General features: G+C 38.3%; 2 protein-coding genes across 5 annotated transcripts in view; one reads left to right on the forward strand and one right to left on the reverse strand.

Moving 5' to 3' along the window:
- Window positions 1-20,541, reverse strand: part of LOC306871353 (KN motif and ankyrin repeat domain-containing protein 1-like) — a 72,474-nt gene that overhangs the window by 8,564 nt on the left and 43,369 nt on the right. Inside the window, exons 1-5 of one of the 3 annotated variants that reach the window (XM_079419202.1) lie at window positions 12,578-12,666; window positions 4,524-7,163; window positions 2,560-2,697; window positions 1,306-1,402; window positions 571-756 (exon numbers count right to left, since the gene is read on the reverse strand). In XM_079419202.1, coding sequence (XP_079275328.1) covers window positions 571-756; window positions 1,306-1,402; window positions 2,560-2,697; window positions 4,524-6,759 — 2,657 coding nt within the window. In that variant the 5' untranslated portion in view covers window positions 6,760-7,163; window positions 12,578-12,666. Of the gene's footprint in view, window positions 1-570; window positions 757-1,305; window positions 1,403-2,559; window positions 2,698-4,523; window positions 7,164-8,305; window positions 8,485-12,577; window positions 12,667-20,541 lie in introns of those variants that run through there. The other 2 variants (XM_079419201.1, XM_079419200.1) reach the window with 2 other exon arrangements.
- LOC306872012 (uncharacterized protein) lies at window positions 15,391-20,276 on the forward strand. 2 transcript variants are annotated; one of them, XM_079420326.1, is made up of 5 exons: window positions 15,391-15,515; window positions 16,232-16,422; window positions 16,891-17,032; window positions 17,197-17,321; window positions 18,654-20,276. In XM_079420326.1, the coding sequence occupies exons 1-5, from the start codon at window positions 15,503-15,505 to the stop codon at window positions 18,981-18,983; spliced, it is 801 nt and encodes a 266-aa protein (XP_079276452.1). In that variant the 5' UTR covers window positions 15,391-15,502; the 3' UTR covers window positions 18,984-20,276. The 2 variants fall into 2 exon arrangements, with proteins under 2 accessions (XP_079276452.1, XP_079276453.1); XM_079420327.1 differs by lacking the exon at window positions 15,391-15,515 and adding an exon at window positions 15,639-15,720.

Consider the following 20,541-nt stretch of genomic DNA (forward strand, 5'->3'; position numbering starts at 1 on the left):
TTTTAATAGTTGAAACAGTAGTATAAGCTGTTTTGGGTGAAGGGATCAGACTCGGGCCGAGAATTCTGATAAGATGTCGGACACGGGCCGGGCTAGGGCCTGAGCGTCTCAGGCCAGGGCCTAAATTTTAGACCTGTGCAGGACTCTAGTCACCATACTTGGCCGTATTTCACGTCACTTTCACTTTTCACTTTGTTTAGCATTCTAGCTTAAGAATATCCAGATACTATCCAGATATGAAATAATATTATTTCCAGGTGGAAAGAGGACTTCTTTGAGATTATGAAGGGTCTCATAACTCATGTCAGGTTTGGTATGCAGGATACTTTAATCATGATAATACAGATCTGATGTTTCATTTGTGTCTCCAAACAGTCTACTCTCCTTTAAAAAATAAATAATAATAATATTGATATATATATATATATATATATATATATATATATATATGCATATATATGCAGACATAACATCCAGAATACCTTAAACTCTCCTTCTGATGCAAGAGACTCATGTATTGGTCTACAGTCAAAAATGGTGCAATACTGAAGAGTTACTGTCAATACTTGCCTCTGCCTTTTGTCCTGGCCTAAATCTTCAGTGTCTCTGTCTTCATCCACTGCTTCATTATTCCTGAATTCTTCTTTCCTCCTTTCTCTCACATTCACCATCTTGTCTTTGTCCTCCTCTTCATCCTCTGACCCAGAGGAGCTGCTTTCTTCTGAGCTTGAGTCATCACTCGATGTTGTCTCATAGCTAGACATGGAAAGCACAGATATGCACATAATTAAATCACTGCATGTTTACATGACGCTCCGGAATACTTGATTCTGATTGTTCAACTGCAGCGCTGATTTTGTAAAATGACTGCTAAACTTTATATTTCATAGTTCTTCATGACATCATATCATAGCTACTTTTTTATATCACTTTGTGTGTCTCGTTTTTCCTTTCAGCACAAGTTAATATAGCTAATTGTCATCATTTTGTGTTTGAAAACAGTTAGCTAGTGCAGTAAAAATGAAAAACTAAATGGGTAGGCTACCCAGTCCATAGAAACAAGTAAAACTCACTGCAGGTTACTAATATATATAAATTTGTATTGTAATATTGTTGCAGCTTAAGCTAAACTATGAACTAATATAATACAATTATTTAATCTCAAATATTCAAACCAATATTGCATTTGGTAAATAAGCTTTGCATTGGGAAACCTCAGTTTTGTTATTTTACTTTTTAATTTTTAGTGACAGAATTTTTACATAATAAATGTGTTTTCTCCTCATATTGTGAAAGAGAACCTACCCTCCATTTACACCAACAAACTGCAGGTTCTTTTTTGTGCCATTAGGCCCCTGATGACCATCTTTCTTCATGATGGATTTCAGGGTGCTGTGACTGCCTAGTAGAAAAGAGAAATGCAGGTGATCAATTATTTTTATATTGTTAAAGTGGAACCAAAATGTTTACATTTTAAATCAAATATTATTCCAGGTATAAATAATGGTAAGGTATATTCAAGCCTGCATACACACTGTTACAAAATTGTTTTAATATAGATCTGCAAACAATATTTTGTTTCCATCAAAAATACTGACCAAAATCTACACACCCATTTAAAATGGAAAGAAATGGCTACATGTTCAAATATGACAGACATGTACAATGTCCAACTCTTGTTGTCCTTTTCAACAGAAGAAAGAATAATCAAGCACTGCTAGTTTGAAAAAAAAAAAAAAAAGAAAAAAAAGTTGCATATCAAACATGAGTTTTGAATGTGAAGCAAAAGAAACACAACCCACAGCCTAAAGCTATGGCAAACATGTTAAGTACAGGCTTCGCACTGCCAAATACCGAAGAGGATCGCCGCCCCTCTCCACAGAGACTGAAAAAAGAACAGTTCTGAGAACTGCCAGAACATGCCCTACAGATTGACACACTCCCTCTAACAGTCTGTATCTCTAACATTGTATGCGGTGAAGGCACTCATTATGTTTCCCTTTTTTTGACAGGTGAGAGCAGATGTATGCTGGGAAGTGTGTCTTAAAGCTGTTAATCTGTTACATGCTCTCCTGAGACAGTCACACAAGGGTTTTTTCATCAAAAAAGCCATCATCAAGGGAAGTTCAACATGAATAAGTGGCTTCTTTTATGATGGTTAATCACAGTCTTACAGCACATCGAATCAACACACTGACTGTCAACTACAACTACAACTTAAGATCACATACAATCAGAATGGTGTGCTTGCTGATTCTTTCTCAGTTTTTGGTATGAATCTGAATTCTAGTCTCTAGATATTCTTCATATCAGATGGTCCTTCGTTGCAATGAGCCAAAGGTAGTAATGTAATAAAAACATTTCTGCAAAAGAATGTCTGATATGGAGAATACCTGAGCACATCTTCTGCTTTATCTAGAGAGCCAAATCAGTTGACAGCACACATGGAAACACAGTAGCAAGAACTTCATATTAACACACTGACTGTCAACCACAACTGACTGTAACTGCAAAAATATATGTACACTCTTGTTTGTTTAGTGACAGAATTGGGCATACCATGCAATGCTGTGGACATTTGCTGGTCCATGCGGCTTTTCTGTGTTGCTGTACCATGTGTGTCATCAATACACACATTTTCTATCCTTGTGACCTCTGTCCTCAAACTACTCGAGTGGGAACTGACCATCTGTGTTTCTGGATAAACAGGAAGAAATAAGACAGAAAAAGACATTCATGAGGTCCAACAATGCATTTAAAAAAAAATACATTTGTTAATAGCTCAGGACAATCAACTCTTAAAATATTATAATTGTTTTGTTTTATTGGCATTTTGCTGATAAAAAGGAGGAACACATTAAAAGGTCATTTGAAACCCCTCAATATAAGATGTGTGATTTGACAGAGTTCCTTTCATCTAATTGCATTTTATGGTTTTGAGTGTGATAAGGAAGAAAAATACCAGGAAATTGTTTTGCCGTTTGTATCTTGAAAATCTGAAATTCATCCTTGCAGAGCTTAAAAGAACATTCTTAACATGAATGACCAAAAAAAACAAGAAGGAAAACTTTCAGCTGTATAAAAGCAAACAACTCGGCAATAAAGCTAAAAGCCTTCAAATTTACACAGCTGCAGACAAAAATAACACCAAATTTTGGTATATGTCAGTAGCTGCTTATATTTAGACTTGTAGGACGCCACCGATAGAAGCCTTGCAAATCAACCAATAAGGTATGGGTTTTCTAGGTGCAGCTGCAAACAAGGTATGATACTGTACATAATAATTCACTCTCAAATTATACCTCCAAGACATTATAATATAGCTGCTGCCAAAACAAAGTTCCTTGAAAAAAGGACAACTTTGGAAACCACACAATCAGAATAGTGTGCTTACGGCTTCTCTCAGAGTTTAAGATAATATGTGCAATGATTATGGTATGAATATGAATTCTAGCCTCTATATATTCTTCACATCAGATGGTCTTTCATTGTCATGAACCCAATGTAGTAACGTAATAAAAATATTTCTGCAAAAGAATGTCCAATATGGAGAATACCTGTGCACATCTCCTGCTTTATCTAGAGCCAAATCAGTTCACAGCAGACATGGAAACACTAAAATCTTGGCAGCAATTTTGATTGACCATTGGCCATAATCCTCTGATGTGCATGTCTAAAAAATTCTCTCTCGAGATTCCCTGCAGAGTAGAAGCAACTGTTATTTATAATTTCAGAGCATTCCATAAAAACTCAGGCTAAAAGCCTGGTATTTCGAACAAAAAGATGATAGATGAATATGAGACCACTGAACTAAGAACTTTTAGATTCTTGAGACTTTTAAGCCTTCCTAGAAATAAAAACAAAGTACTTGTGCTCATACTTAAAGACACTTTTGATATGCTCCCCGAGTCTGGTCTTATAGAGAGAAAGTCTTTACACAAAGCTTCTCTCCATTACATAACACTGAGGACTTATGAATCAGCATCAGCAAAGACAACAACAACTAGCCATTTAGCACAAGCTGCTGCCTTCCAAAAGAGATGAGATCATTGTTGGATTATATCCAAAGCCCCTATGTATTTTTCAGGGTCAGAGAAAACTTTGCCCTGTCAGATCGTGTCAGGCATCATTACAGACACAAATGCATCATGTACCCTTTTGTCTCATTCCTCTTCCTCACCATACTCAGCAGGAAAGGGGGGCCTGAGTGTAAATATAGCAATTGGAGTACAGCAGCGCTTTATACTAAACATGCAACAATGTTTTTTCTTCTTCTGCATGCATGTTCTTTGGTTCATATAGAACAGGGTTGTCAAACTCAGTTCTTGGAGGGCCACAGCCCTGCAGAGTTTAACTTCAACCCTAATTAAACACACCTGATCCAGCTAATCAGGTCCTTCAGGCTTATTTGAAAACTAGATGGGTGTGCGTGTTGGAATTAAACTCTGCAGGGCTGCGGCCCTCCAGGAACTGAGTTTGACACCCCTGATATTGCATATAGGATCAAGAAAACTGCAACTTACCTTTTACAGTGTGGTCTGAATTCTCCTTCTGTCTCAGAAGATCCATATTGGAGAGTTCCTCAGCACTTCCATACTTCATTACGGAATTGATAGATGACAGAGTAGTAACCAGCTCACTATTGATGGAGCTAAACTGGGATTGTTGAGGTGGGCCGAATGCATCTGCCAGCTCACTGTAGTTCTGAGCAAGCAACATCTGCTGTTCCTGCAAGAGCTTCTGCACTCTCTCTATGTAGTGATCAAGTCCAACACCTGCCCCAGCCTGCGAGTGGATGGGTCCTGCTGATGACATTAATCCCACAGGAACACTCTCAATTTGGATCAAGGTAGGAGACTGAGAAGGGCCACATGCAATGTTCCGTGTTTTGTGACCGAGTAAAAAGTTTTCATTTATGTTTGTGAGGCCAACCCCAGTCTCTTTGGTTTTGTAAGATGGCGACTTGTCATGCATACCTTCTTCAGATGCTGTTGTACCTACTGAAACTGAGCGCGTTTTTAATGTGGCCGGCACATCTTTCACAAGTCCATCGCCAATGGCAATTGTACGAGTCTCCACTGGTACAGTGCTAACTTGTTTGTCTTTTGAGTGTGTTTGTGTAGTAGTGCAGGAATCAGTAAGAATTACCTTGTCTGTATTGGTTAACTTGCCTATTGTCTCAATTTCTGTATTTGTGTACTGTGAGGCACACATGGGTAAGACCATGACTCCAAAGTCAGTTCTGTGAACTTCATCTGTTGCTGTGCTCTGGGTTGCCATCTCCTTGATAGGCCTGACCACTACATCGACTAAACAATCTCCACATCCAATAGACCTGAACTCCTTGGCTTGTTCAGCCTCGGTTTTGCATAGTCCTAAACCTTCGGCCGTTAATTCAGTGTTGATCCCCATTTCACATACACTTAATTCCACTCCCACACCCTGGTTGCAAATCACAACCTGCCTGCCAACACATTGTTCCTTAACTTCAACACGTTCTCGTATAACCCACCGCTCCATTGGCAACTCCGGACCCACCGAAACATGCCTTGCCTCTGGTTTGCAAATAATGCCTACTGAATTCATTTGTTGGGCATGATTTGTGCTTGCATTGCTAAACTCAACATGGTTGCCCACACCTTGGCAGTGTGTGGACACTCTGGCCTCCACTGAAGTGCTGTACATCTCTGGCCTTGCCATCATTCCCTTGTCTGCCTTTTTTCTTGATCCAGCCTCTTGAAGCTGTAGCTTTAGCTTTCCCATTTCCATTTGGTGGGTGGTCTCCTTAAGTTGAACCTCCAGTCTGTAGATCTTCTCTTTCAGGGCTTCGATGGTCTGGTGCTGCATCTCGATTTCAGCTTCTACTTCACTGCTCATACCTAGCATGGCTTCAGTCACACCAACTCCTGTGCTTCTCAAATCCTGTTCTGTTCCCACTGCCACATCTCTGTTTTGCCCAGGTGACCTCCGATAAACAACCACATTGTTCATGTTCTCATCAGCTCCGACACCAATGGACTTGCTCTCATGCCTCCACCGCTGGACGTTTTGGTTTGTTTTTTCCTCTGTTTGGTGTAAGCTGTGCTTCCTTTCCTCACCATTATCCTGCAGGTTTCTCTCCAAAGCCTCCACTTCAGCCGTCAGTTGCCTGAACTCTTGTAGACTTTGAGTGCTCTGCTCGGTGTTCTCCATTTCCTCAATGTGGAGTTCAGAGCCTGTCCTGAGCTGGGTCAGGGGCTCATACTGATCGGCACTGCCAACACTATAGGAGCGCTTCCTGAAACCTCCACCTGGACTCTGCCCCGCTACTTTGGAGTTCTTCATCTGGGACACTAGTTGCCTTTTCTCTTCTTGCAAGACTGAGATCTTGACCTGAAGGATTGGGATGGTCTTTACTTGCTCCTCCAGTTCTTTTAGCCTCTTTAGAGCCACTACCATCTGTTCTCGAATGTGCTGGAGGTGCATTGGGCTAACATTGGTCACTGGTGTGGTCATGCCTGAGCTGAGGGGACTGTGGCGGATTGAACTGCCCATAGAGGATGTGAAGTAGGGGTTGTACTCACCATTGACTAGATGTCCATTATGTTGAAAAGAATGTGAACTGGGTGAAATCTGGCTTGGCCCATAGGAGCCACTGTAAGAGGACAGGGAACTGGAAGAGCCCATTCCTCCAAAACTGGCTAGACGTCGACGAGGCGGCTCATTGACTGGTGGCTGCATCAGGAGCCGCTCCTGTTCCAGTCGCCTTCGGGTCTCCATCAGTGTTTTCTCCACCTGGGGGTTATGGTGAAGGCGGGGAGAAGGTGGAGGCAGCAGCTTCTTGGTTTCAGGGACGTTCACAAAGGCTTGGGGAGCTTCATGGACTTGGGCAGTATGGCCAGGGGGGGCTACCTGGTTCTGAGGTGTAAAGTAGACTCGCGACTGTTTGCACTCATCGCTGTTAGAAGAGGATAAGGAGTCTGTTGAAGTCCACTCAGTCTGGCCACTGCAACTACTCTGAGGAGGCGGCGCAGACCTGACCACTTTTGGCTTCCTTTGGATGTTTAGCTTCTTGATGGTGTTGCCCCTCTCGATGTCATCCACATACTTAAGGAAGTCCAGGTCTAGCTGATAACCATACGGGGTTTCCAAAGAGTAAGGGTCCTTTTCATCATCATCTTTTTCTGAAAAAAACAAAAAGTGAAATTAGTTGAGTAAGTTATCTAATCACTATAGAGTTCAATTATTTCCTTAAAATATTCAAAATAACGACAGAGAAGAAAATGTGTAAACGGTCCTTAAAATTAGTTACACTCTTTTTTTAAAGCATTATAACACCATACAACTTAGTTCCCCAAATATGATAATTTCCTTGCAATATCATACAACTATTACACACCAATGCAGGGTACTGAACCAAAAGCAACACAACAACAAATTCATTCATCAAGGCAATCCCCAAAATGACTAAGACAGCCAGCTAGTAAAAACAAAAATAAATTTTAATTTTGACAATGTTTCTCCAGTCTGACTGCCTGGTACATTAAGACACATACAGTGTGTAACTCTCTTGCCAAAGGGTGTCACTCCTATGGTTGCAAGCCTAAAGGAGTGATAACGGTTTTACCCAGTAATCATAACAGTGTGAGTGTCATTCCAACACCACTTCACACTTAAACAATAAATTGCTAAGATTTTTCCAGAGTTAAACTATTAACAAAAATTTAATTTTACATCTATCGATTTCCAACACCAGATTGTAAAGATGTTTTCTACTCAATTTCATGGCAAAACAAACTCCATGTGTTTGCTGAGCATTTGCACGGGGAGGGTAACTGGGGGTGGGGTTAAGGGAAAACAAGGAGACCAAATATTTCTTTCTACCCAAAGATCTATTCGGTCCAATGCAACTGGCAATATCTTAAACATTTCACTCACTCACTACCTAGCTGACAAGAAATGCATTGACAGAGAAGTAAAAACTTTAATGGTTTCTTTTCAGCTAGAAGCCAAGGAATATCCATCAACAGAGCTTATATCACAGTCCAAATTCCACACCAGACAGAGAATTCCTCCCGTCAGTTAGACAGATTAACTCTCTGGAAGCCAACACACTTTCAGATGATTTAGAGAGCAGACAGTGCATTAAGAACAAATAACAAACCATTAAACACATTTCTTGGTACATTTTAATTAAATGTGTAAAATGCAAGAAAGTTTCCTTGACCATGTAACACTGCCTCCCGTGTCCCTTATATAGACTTAACTGAAAAGGGTTTTGAGAAGATTAAGGGAACTAATCCCTCATTGTTCATGCGTCACTTACCCAAAGTCAAACAGCAGTCCTCATGCAGCGCCGCCTGTTCCCTTACAAGCCGTAATAGAGTTTTATAACTAGAACAATCTGCAGGCTGCCTCCCCTCACTCACTGAGCACTTTCTCAACCTTCACTCCATAAGGGGAAAAAAATTCCACTATTGGTGTAAACTTAGCCTAGCTCAGCGCAGCCTGTGATAGGCTAAATGCCTCCACCAATCATGCAGCGCTTAAACTGTTTCTTCTGTCTTGCCTCTAACAAAGTGCTCTTTAAACACTTCGTAACCCCTTCAAACAGTGGTCCCGTTTTAAGTACTCTTTGCAGGCATGTCTGTGTCATATTAAGGAGCCTAAACTCACCAGACACATAATACAAGGTTCATTTAAGCATTTGCTTCTTGATGTTCAGGGTTACAGATAAAAACACTAATATATTGTGACATTAACATGACTTTTTAAATAATAAAAGTGTACAACAGACCTTTTCTAAATGCTCCAACTAAACTAAAAAGCTTAATTCTTTAACCATGTAACAATCATTCAACACCACTGACAAAACCTCTTTTACTGTATTTGCACTGCAACAATTTCTAGCTTGTTCAACACACCAGCTAGCTTTGCTGACTATAGCAAGAGCACAACAGCAATGTCATGGAGAGCGAGACAGGCTTGTCTGGTACGAGTAACAGACACTTGGGCAGCTGAATGCTGACCTCACTGGTTGGGGGGGGGTAAACCTGCAACACTAAAGGGGCAAGCGAGACGCGAGGGAAACGAATGAAAGCAGTGTGAGGAGCAGCTCCAAAGAATAATCCACCCACGCTCTCTTTTAGCAGTCTAAAATTACACTACCATCAGACAAAAACAGCCTTGAGGATGTTCAGATCAAAATAGTTTATGCTACGGGCAACGTACCGAAGCAAGCTTACTTTATGTTGGAAAGCACTTTGAATGGAATGAGTTAGGCTGGTTTGAAGTTCAGCAACCAGCTGGCAGCAAGTTAAAGATTCAAAAATGTGACAGTACTTATAGAATATATCCTTAAGTCAAATATTCACACTCAACCTGTGTAAATTTAAAATGGATGGTTGTCCACTCCTATTTTGAGTGTAGGTTTCCTACTCCTAGGTTGCTTTAGACTGCAAGTTAAAGTCTTTGACACAAGAAAAAAAAAAAAACAATTGCAGGTGACGCAATTTGTTTTTAAGAAACAATGTGATTGGCTAAAACAAAATGCAAGGATATGGCATTTGGCCAGTAAGAGACCAGAAAAAGGAAGTGTTCTGACAGGTGGACAAACAAACATGACACACGATCATTTGGCATGTCTATTGGCACAAAGTTATTTGTGGACAAAATTAGCAGAAAGAGACACCATGTAAATGGTGTTTGTAAAAGGCATGGAAGTGCGCCATATCTACAGGAAGCTTTATTGTTCAAACAATAATGACAAATTTGATTTAAATGACTGTCCAGTCTGTCTAGACCATTTAACCTTAACTGTCACCGTCCCGTATACGGGACGCCTAACTTAACTTCAATATATTATAATTAAATCCTAATCTAATCATGACAAACTATATATCGTTGGAAAGGTCAAAGACTCCTAAATAGATATTTTACCATTGTTTGTTGTTAAATTTAGTAGGAGCAGTAATATTAATTTATGACAAGAGTGCACCTCAAAACATATATACCATAACAGGAGTTCTGAACTTTGACACAAAAATTCTATTCGTTTCCTTTTTTCCTATCACATGTTTTAGTAATCATCATATATTATATATCATTTGAAAGCTAAAAACCTCAAAATGCATTCTGAGAAAACCGTTTTGAAATCGGATATTGCGTTACCATAGAAATTGTCATTTAAAATCTTTTAGCGGGCTCCTCCCCCATAGTGGGAGGTGTCATATTCAAAATGTATTACGGTCTTATAGAATCAAAACTTTTTACAATCTTGACAAAATACATATCATCGGAAAGGTCTGAGTCTCAATATTCCATATTTGGTGATTATTTTGTGATAGGAGTAAAACAGAGATAGATATTTATACATTTGTGACAGAAAAATGCATTTAAATTCAATGGGGTTTAAATGGCACCCGGTGGCTGTTTGTGGTATAACGCCTAAACAAAATTGTATAGTAACCTCAATTTTTTTCATATCAACTTCAAATTTGGAACACAACTTATTGAGACATATGGCTTTAATGTTCTGCCAAATTTGGATTAAAACCTATTTTGTAAAATATTTATTTTATATCAAATAAAATAAAAATAGAACATAGTACAATACATTTTATTTACAATAAATTTAAACTTAGAACTTTTTTTTACTTTAATTTTTTTAAATGATTTCACATCTGCAATAATCTGCTGATTGCCATCTTTAAAAAGAGACCAACGTTAGGTTTGTATTCCAAAGCGTTCATGAATTATAACAATTTAACTTTAAATAGTGCACTTTCAAGTATATTTTTAAAAGGGGGGGGGGGGGGGGTGACAGTTAACAGGTTAAAAAGGTCAAAAAAATGTTTCTGATTTGGTAGAGGGGAAATGGTTTGAAAAATCCCATGGGAATATTTCTAAAATATGGAACAAGGGGCGTTTTCTTCTTTTCTTTTTTTTTTTAATATTTTTTCACTTGGATTTGCAAACAGACAGGATGGTGTGATTTCTCTCAGCTAAGGTCTCACACGACATGTTTGACCAAATGTAACATTAGTGTCATTTAAACATCTGCAAATAGACATCCACAGACAGCCCAGCTCTTTTTCCTGCTTGATCTGTACACTGCTTTTTCTAAAAGGCATTAGTACAGGTGTATCTCACAATCTTTGAGTTTAAAAGGTCATGGCTTATCTTCTGTGTCTAACAAAAACTGTCTGACTAAATGTCTGAAGACATGTCAGCAAGTAGCTGCTAAATATTTGAGCGATCAGCATGACGTTGGCACCAGACAACATGATGCTTTGCGAAAGTAGAAACATTTTAACTAGATTGTTTGTTTTTTTGCCTCTTTTAGGTTCTGCCTATTACACTTGCGGTCTATTCCAATACAACACTTATGAGAGTATTCATTACCAATTACAAACCCCCGAGGACAATGTTTTCAGTTCTCATGTAACAATGAAATCTCAGCGGATCTCTCACAGAGTCCAGGATCACCTTGGGCACGGATCTGCTGAATGTTAGCAATGAAAATAAACATCTATTTGAATGTCTGGCCTTTGATGCCCAAATCCATGATGTGGGAAGAAAAGCAAACTTCATAAATCAGCTTGTTTTGCTAACCACAAAACCTATATGGAAATTTAAGAGATTAGCATGTCAGAAATGACCTTCATAAACCCAAGTTATTTCACAGCAGGAAAATACAAGCGATTCACATAAGCATGAAAGCTTTGTTATCCAGTGTGTGTGAGTTATCCAATAATTTACTATTTCAAAATTCTACAGTGAAGATTCACACTCAAAGAATATGCTAGCCATTTCCCAGACAGAATCAATTTAACGACAGCTAAACCCTGAACATTCCATTGCCTACAATATGTTTGCAGGAACATTTGCATTTATTTTTACCTGAAAAGAAGAAAAAGTTACCTAAAAATGTATAAATGAGCACTTGATATCACGATCAAGTAAACAAAGAAAGACCAAATAAAGATTTGGCTGCAGCTGTAAATAGCTAAATATATACAGAGAAAACATGACCAATTACAATTCAGTATGCAAATACTATGATAAAAGAAGCCTGTAAGCCCCAGCTGGAGCTTGTGAACATGAATATTTTGGTCATCTTTGAAACATGCACCTGGAACAAGTTGATGTCTTTCAAAAGGCATTTCAGACATGCACACTGCAAAAACTAAACCCCACATCAATGGCCTCCAGATTTGTACAATAGTTTTCTTCAAACAGTCTAAAACATTAACAATGCAAGTTACAACATTACCTACTGTACTGGTGCTATAGAATAAGACAAGGGACGTGATATTGCCCGACGGAAAACATGTTTCCACACAAAAAACAAATAAATAATAATCTGTTGTGCAAGATACTTAAATGGAAACTCTTTTAAATAAAGTAAATAGCTTGAAACATGAAACATACAAATGTAACTTCTTTAACATTCCCTTCTATAAACAAAGCAGCAAAACACAGTTGACATGCATTTAGTAACTCTACAACACTTCATCTGATTTACTTAGTGGCTATTCATCCAGTCTACCTTTAAATGCCTAGAGCACTGAATATAATAAGTTTTTTTGTTACTTACTGGGCAAGAGTTTGACAAATAGTACTGTAGCAGGCTAGCACTACTCATCTGAGCATATCAGTCTTCTCTCAAACACACACACACACACAGAAGAGAAAACAGAGGCCCTTTTTCTCACTCTGGCCTGGTATTTCCTGACCCGGCCCATGGAAACCACGTCAGTCTCCCAGTTTAATTATCCCAGAAATCCACGTCATTTTCAAGACCACACTAACAAACATAAACGGAGCCATTAAACAAGCACAACAACAACGCTGGAACAGATACAGAAGCTTCTCTAAGAATAGTCCTGCCATGAAAGAACAGAGCGAAACCCAGACAAAACAGTGAACAGATTCAGTATTAAGCATTCATATTAACTAAACCTGGAGTACATCCCAGACTGAATAATTCAGCCAATATTAACAGTAACTGAACCAAGAATATCAGAAGGAATGGCGGTAAAGTATATGCAGAGTATGTTGTTGTTGTAGACAATAAACTTCAAATTAATTACAATTAGTAAGGCTGAATCATAGTCCTGTTTCACTCATCACTCATTTCGTAATAGACTGCAGAAGTTTTCAGACATGCTCTGATAAGAACTTAAATAGTCCATGAAATGGCTTGAGGACTTCAGTTCTCTTTTCTGTGTTAGTGTAACTTTTGTAAATTTAGTATCTTTTAGTATACATTTAGTAATTTAGCAGACGCTTTTATCCAAAGCAACTTACAAATGAGGACAATGGAAGCAAAGTATACAGGTGCATCTAAAAAAAAAAGTAATATTGTGAAAAAGTTCTTTTTTTGTAACTTATTTCAAAAAGTGAAACTTCTATATTCTAGATTCATTACACGTAAAGTAAAACTTTTCAAAGTTTTTTTTGTTTTGTTTTAATTTGATGATTAGAGCTTATAGCTCATGAAAGTCAAAAATCCAGTATATCAAAATATTAGAATATTTATATTTGAGTTTCATTAAATGACCATCCCTACAGTATAAATTCCGGGTATCTCTTGTTCTTTGAAACCACAATAATGGGGAAGACTGCTGACTTGGCAATGGTCCAGAAGGCAATCATTGACATCCTCCACAAAGAGGGTACTTCACAGAAGGTCATTACTGGAAGGGGTGGCTATTCACAGAGTGCTGTATCAAAGCATATTAAATGCAAAGTTGACTGGAAGGAAGAAATCGGGTAGGAAAAGGTGCACAAGGGGGGCGGGGGGGCGATCTGTGATCGCGTGCAGTTGCTGACGCTCGCTAAAGCGTGCAATTGTTCAGGATGGAAATTGGGGGGGCACAGTAACTGGTTTGGGGGGGCACGACCCGTGAGTGCCCCTCCCCTTGGTGTTGGCCCTGCTTCACAATGAGTGGACTGAAGCTGGAGTCAGTGCATCAAGAGTCCCCACGCTCAGATGTCTTCAGGAAAAGGGCTACCAAGCCACTTCTGAAACAGAAACAACGTCAGAAGCATCTTACCTGGGCTAAGGAGAAAAAGAACTGGACTGTTGCTCAGTGGTCCAAAGTCCTCTTTTCAGGTAAAAGTAAATTTTGCATTTCATTTGGAAATCAAGGTCTGGAGGAAGACTGGAGAGGCACAGGATCCAAGCTGCTTGAAGTCTAGTGTGAAGTTTACGAAGTCAGTCATGATTTGGGGTGCTGTGACATCTGCTAGTGTTGGGCCATTGTGTTTTATCAAGACCAAAGTCAATGCAGCCAGGAGATTTTGGAGCACTTTATGCTTCCATCTGCTGACAAGCTTTATGGCGACGCTGATTTCCTTTTCCAGTAGCACCTGCCCCACACTGCCAAAACCATTTCCAAGTGGTTTGTTGACCATGATATTAAGGTGCTTGATTGGCCTGAACCCCATATGGAATCTATGGGATATTTTCAAGAGAAAGATGAGAAACAGTCGATCCAACAATACAGACGAGCTGAAGGCTCAATAGTGCCTCAGCACTGCCACAGGCTGATCGCTTCCATGCCACACCTCACTGATGCTGGAGCTTGTGCTAAAGGAGCCCTCTACTCAAATTTGTTCTAACACAAAATATATTAGCAGTCACACATCTGCTTTGAAAGTTTGTACACTGTAGATAAGAATGAAAACCTGACTTTGCTGACAGTCAATACACAAAGAAACTAAAAAGATGTTTAAATGTTAATGAGGTACCAGATCACTTGTATAGAGACGACCATTGTAACTCAACAGTAATCAAGTACCCGTAACACTAGCATACAACTATTTAGCACGTCCATTACCCCTTCAATGTTGACATTCTAATCAACTAGAACTCTAGACTTCATAATGGCACAGCTTGACAGCCTTGTTTAACATCAAGTGCTCTGGCCTTAGTTTGCTGTGGAACTGCCATATGGAAAGGGTCCAAGACAACACAAAATCTCCTTTAGGCTGTTACTGACCTGAATTTTCATTGTAAACATCAAAGGTGAAGGTTCAGTGACACAGACAACCAAAACACCCAAAGAAGATACAAAATCTTAAAGAAAGAATCTATTGACTGGTTTTATTAAGATGATTTCCCTAATCTACAACAAAAGCATGCCTGCTTGACATTTAAAGTATCATCAAAATGACCTTCTGTCAACACAAGCTGGCCGGAAAAGAGCAAAACCCATAATTCAATTAAATTCCATTGAATTGCTCAATATAACGTGATTGACATATCAGCTCTTCCTACACTCTCAAAAAGGATGTGTTAATTAATAACACATTTTTTGTGTTATGGCTATTTTAACACATTTTGTGTAATTTTAAGTTGATCATGTGTAAGAGAGAGAGAGAGAGAGAAAGAGAGAAACAACACAGTGTGTCCAACACAACATGTGTTAACTATCATCCAATCACATTGCTGCTACGTCACTCCGCAAGCCGTTAAGCAATTTCGCGCCTCTATCTCCATCCATGGGTGACTTGGATGCACATGTCAGGTATTTGGATTTATTATTTTTAATTATTAGAAACTGTCATATATATGTTTAATGTGAATTTTTTAGACGGTCAAATGTGCGTTTAGTTAGCAGCCTCTAGTCGTGCATACGGGTATTTTCGGTAGTCACGAGAGGCGGTGTTGAACAGGGCGAAAACGGCGTCAGATAGTTAATGCTTCACACATTATTATTTCTTTACATTTTGGTAAGTTTGTTCCTCGCTTTCTGGAGAGAACTTATTTTTAACGAGTTTTATGTTTTTCTTTGCTTGATTTGTTGCCAATTATATGACGTCCGATAAAACGCTGCGGCCATGGCAGGATTGTCGTTAATGAGTTTGACAAAGCGGTAGCTGCTAGCAGCTAGCAGCTAACTCTTATCACTTTCACTGCTATCCGTCGCCTTTCTTTCATTAAACAACATAATGTATTGATGTCTTGTTAAATGTCTTTAAATAATACTATGATGTATTACTGTAACGTTTAACATTTGATTGACTTCGACATTCGCATGTCTTTATCTCAAAAAGGATGTGTTTAGGTTTATATCTTGAAGGTTTATCTAGCTTTTGTTAGCTGTTTTTGTAATAAATATTCATTATAACACTGTTTGTTAACTACATTTTACATTATGAATGTATGTGTAATCAGTATATGTATATAACAGATTGGTGTTTTTCTTTGCCTTTTTTACTTTGGATATAACATATGCTGAAGGGGAGGAGGACTCCACTCAGGAGTGGATGACTGTGATCAAAAGGATGAAACCATCTCCAGAAAACCTCAATACCATCAAATTGGGCATGGAGAAAACATACAGTAATCGCAGGTTATGGATTGCAAACACGTCCCCAACAGTGCAAGAGATTTTTGAACAATATCCTCGATTTGTAGACATGCCATACTTGGTAAGAACATCTTGTGTTTTGCATCTTGTGTTTTGTGTTTTTTTCTTCTAGCTAGGTATAAATAGACTTGTCAGTACAGGGACAAGGCTGCTAAATATTAACATTTAAAGTCCAAATGAATTCAAAATGTTTTTTTTATATACTTTGTTAGTGCACATTACTAATCTTGTGATGAAAAATTCTATGCAATTTAATTAAAATAAAGTATAAAATAAAATAAAGTCCTTTAAACATCCTTTAACCACTCCCCTCCAACCATCAGTCTGCTGCAAGCTAGAGATTGTAAGGTGCACTGAAATCAAGCTCCACCATTTATTTTACTTCAATCAGTTTAATTCAAATCATAAAACTGAAGTATAGTAGTTTTTTTTTTACTGTTATGATTGCATAAACTTAGATTTGATCATTTGTGAACATACTGAGAAAACACGGTAGTGTTGTAATTGTGTATTGTATCCTATGTTGTAGCTTGACACTGAGTTTGGAAAAATGTTTCCTGGGAAGGCTGACCTCTTTCTTCGAAAATGGGAAGGAAATATTGTTCCGAAGTTGCAAAAGATGTCCACAGTGAAAGATCCTCTGGTCATGCCAACTGATAATGAGAGTGAAGGTAGGCTACTTTGCTTGTTCTGTCAAACCGTTGTTTTTCTTTCAGTGGACACCATTAGTTTTACTAGTTCTCTGAAGGCAAAGTTGGAGATCAAAGTCTGCCATTATTTCAGCCATTTGAAAAATGCCATTATATTTTGTGTTTTTTTTTTTATTATACTACAGAGTCATGTTACAGAGCTCTTCAAATTCTTACTACACTGCTGCCCCCCACTGCGTCCGGAAGGAGCAAAGGTTGGGCCAAATGCAGTACAAAGTCAGCCCTTTCTTACCTCTTGGACATTAAGCCGGTAAGCAGCTTGATTGCCCTAATATGTTTATGTTTTAGTTTGTTAGTTTTCTGTGCAAGCACTTTGTGATGTTACTTAATTACATGACTCTCTAATTTACATAAAACTATACTGTTTTCATTTTGTTTTCTTTTAGGGATGCACAATATTAGGTTTTTGTCAGTATTTTTTAGCTCACTTTGGCTAAGTATCTTAAGGTTATTTGTGCATTTTACTTTTTATTTTGTTATAAATAGACCAACAGCGGCCACTAAACAAAAAAAAAAACGCCTTACCGAATGAACATTAGTACCAAAGGGAGGCTGTTGTCACTGCACGCTATCACACTAAACACATCATTCTGTATGTGCATTCTCAAATGAAATGCAGTGATACAAAACAGTGAAGTGATAATATTGTGCATTCCTATTTTCTTTTGAACATAAATAAGAAAATATCCCTGGCCTTCAGTTCAATGAATGCAAATGAATTAAAGAGATAGTTCATCCAAAAAAGTTTTATTACTTAGTCAGTAATTATTCACCCTCATGTCGTTCCAAACCCGTAACACCTTCATTCAACTTTGCAAACACAAATTAAGATATTTTTGATGAAATTCAAAAGCTTTCGGACCCTCCATAAACAGCAACACACCTGAAATGTTCCCAAGCACAGAAATGTAGGATATAGGTAAAAGAGTCCATGTGACATCAGGGGTTCAGTTGTGCTGATATGAAGCTATGATACATTTGTGCTCAAAGAAAACAAAAATAACAGCTTTATTCAACAACTCTTCTCTTTATCATCTGCCGTGGTGTGCTGCAGTTTTGGAGAGAGTATCACGACGTAGGCACAGGCTTTCCTGTCCATGTAAACAAAGCACTCGTCGTGTTTTGTTTATGAGCAGAGGACAGCAAATGCATGCCTTGTTTACATCAAGCGGAAGCAAGTACATGCGTCATGATATTCTCTTCACAATGGCGGCATACAGGCAGCAGATGGAATGAGGAGGAAAAAGTTGTTGAATTTGTAAAATTACAGATGAATCACTGATGTCACAGACAATTTTACTGATGTCCTTTCTACGTTTCTGCATTTGGGAACATTTCAGTTTTGTGTCAGTTTTGTTTCTGTTGCGGTTTATGAAGAGTCAGACAGTTCTCAGATTTCATCAAAAATATCTTAATTTGTGTTCCGAAGATAATAGAAGGTCTTACGGTTTTGGAACGACATGAGGGTGAGTAATTACTGACAGAATTCTAATTTTTGGGTGAACTATCCCTTTAAGAAAACCTTCAGTCACTTGAATTGTTTTAATAATAGCTTTTAAAAAATGTACTTTTATGTTTACAGGCTGGAACCAGCATCTCCAGCCTCCTGGATCATTCCCAGACAATGGTGGAAAACCATCAACCCCACATTGTCTGTTTAGGAGCCCGCAGTTCTACAGCGCAATACATCATTGTGGCCGAGAATGACAAAGTCACCATTCCACTCAACGATAACAGTCTGACGTGTGCCATTGACAAGCTGTTCAAAACGTATTGGGTTTGCAATGTACAATATCCTGTCCAACTTACATCGGTCTTTAATTTCCTTGAAAATGTATATGACATTCCTTTCTCTGGTGGGAAGAGATCCAAAGTTGTGGAGCTTATTTCGAAGCTTCAAGCACTATCCTAAATTGTACCACCATGTACATATGTCCAAGGTGTAAAAAATCAACTTCAAAAGACGTCCGGAAACTCATAATTCATCTTGGGCATGTCCATGCACTTTCTGATGGACAGGATTATACAATTGTTTGTAGTCAAAACAATTGCCAACGAACATACCATAACTTCAATTCTTATACTAAACATCTCAATAGAGAGCATGCTCAGGTTGCAAACCCATTACATTTAGAACAAGACCGTGACACCAGCACGAGTGAGGACTTTCCAGCTCCATCTTGCTCTGCTGCTGTTGATATTCCAGAAACTAATTTTGATGGCTCCAGTACTTGCAGCACCTCTGACTACCAAAGCTGTGCAGCAGCATTTGTTGCAAAAATGTACTCCTCTTCAAATTGTACTCTGACTGATGTGCAAAGAAGCATCACATGCACAAAAGAACTGCTCTGCGAAACCCTGGACTGTTTGCAAGAGAAAACCACATCTCTGCTTAATCGTTACTCTATACCCAGTGATGAATTGCAGACTTTGATGGATGAATTTGAAAGAGGACGACATATGTTTGAGGAAGTTGATACCCCCTACAAAATGACCAAATATTTTGCAGCAAACCACTCTTTCATCAAGCCAATAGAAATCTTCCTTGGAAACAGAGGTGATACTGCAAGAAAGCAAGGTACATTAACTCAAGTGTTAATAGCAGATACATGTCAGTACATATCTATTATTGATACTCTGAAGTTTCTTTTTGACAATGAACAAATGCAAAAGCTCTTTGTGGATTCAACCGAAAGTGACGACAAATTGCGTGATTACTGTGATGGCTCACATTTTAGAAATCACAAATTGTACAGCAGATATACTCAAGCTTTGGCTATGAACTTGACACATGTAGCACTGTTCTCGTTTCTCACTCTGTTAATGCGTTCGGTCAGACTTTTCAAACTGGTTGTGTAATTGCTTTAAACCGTGACTTAAGAGAAGAGCGTCTCTTTGGTGACGTTTTACACATAGTTCCACAATGTGAAAAAGAAAGGGTTGTAGTTTTTCTTAGTTCTATCTCAACTGTATTTTCACCCACACTTGTATGCATATGCTGTCCAAAGAACAAATGAATATAAAGTCATTAATTTAAGCAATGCTGCTGATGTAAAACCACTTCACATGATTTCTAACAAAGAAAACCTTTTTGTAAATCCAAGATATAAAATTGTTTAAAAATCTTTATGAAATTCAAATGACATGTGAATATTGCCTTTGTGAAAATTCAGAAGTGAAGTTTTAATAAATATGTATATATTTGAAAGAAAAAAGTTGTTTTTTGTATTGCATTCATTGTAACTGGTAAAAAATAGCACATCTATGACACAAATTGTGTTATCAATGACACATTAGTGTGTTAAATATTTTAACACACTGAATGTGTAAAGAAGAATAACACACTGGTTGAGTTAAAAGTAACACAAAATGTGTTGTCCTTAACTAGACACACAGGTGTGTTAAGATATAACACAGGTTGTGTTGTTTTTAACACATCTGTTTTAAGAGTGTACTACTCATGCTGTTGC

Source organism: Barbus barbus, assembly GCF_936440315.1.
Source record: "Barbus barbus genome assembly, chromosome: 6".
In the NCBI taxonomy this organism is placed as follows: domain Eukaryota; kingdom Metazoa; phylum Chordata; class Actinopteri; order Cypriniformes; family Cyprinidae; genus Barbus; species Barbus barbus.

What these genes read in the sequence shown, in the direction of transcription:
- LOC306872012 (XM_079420326.1), top strand. An exon ending in AACTGATAATGAGAGTGAAG is followed by an intron (nt 17,033 to 17,196) that starts GTAGGCTACTTT and finishes ATTATACTACAG; the next exon opens with AGTCATGTTACAGAGCTCTT. An exon ending in ACCTCTTGGACATTAAGCCG is followed by an intron (nt 17,322 to 18,653) that starts GTAAGCAGCTTG and finishes TTATGTTTACAG; the next exon opens with GCTGGAACCAGCATCTCCAG.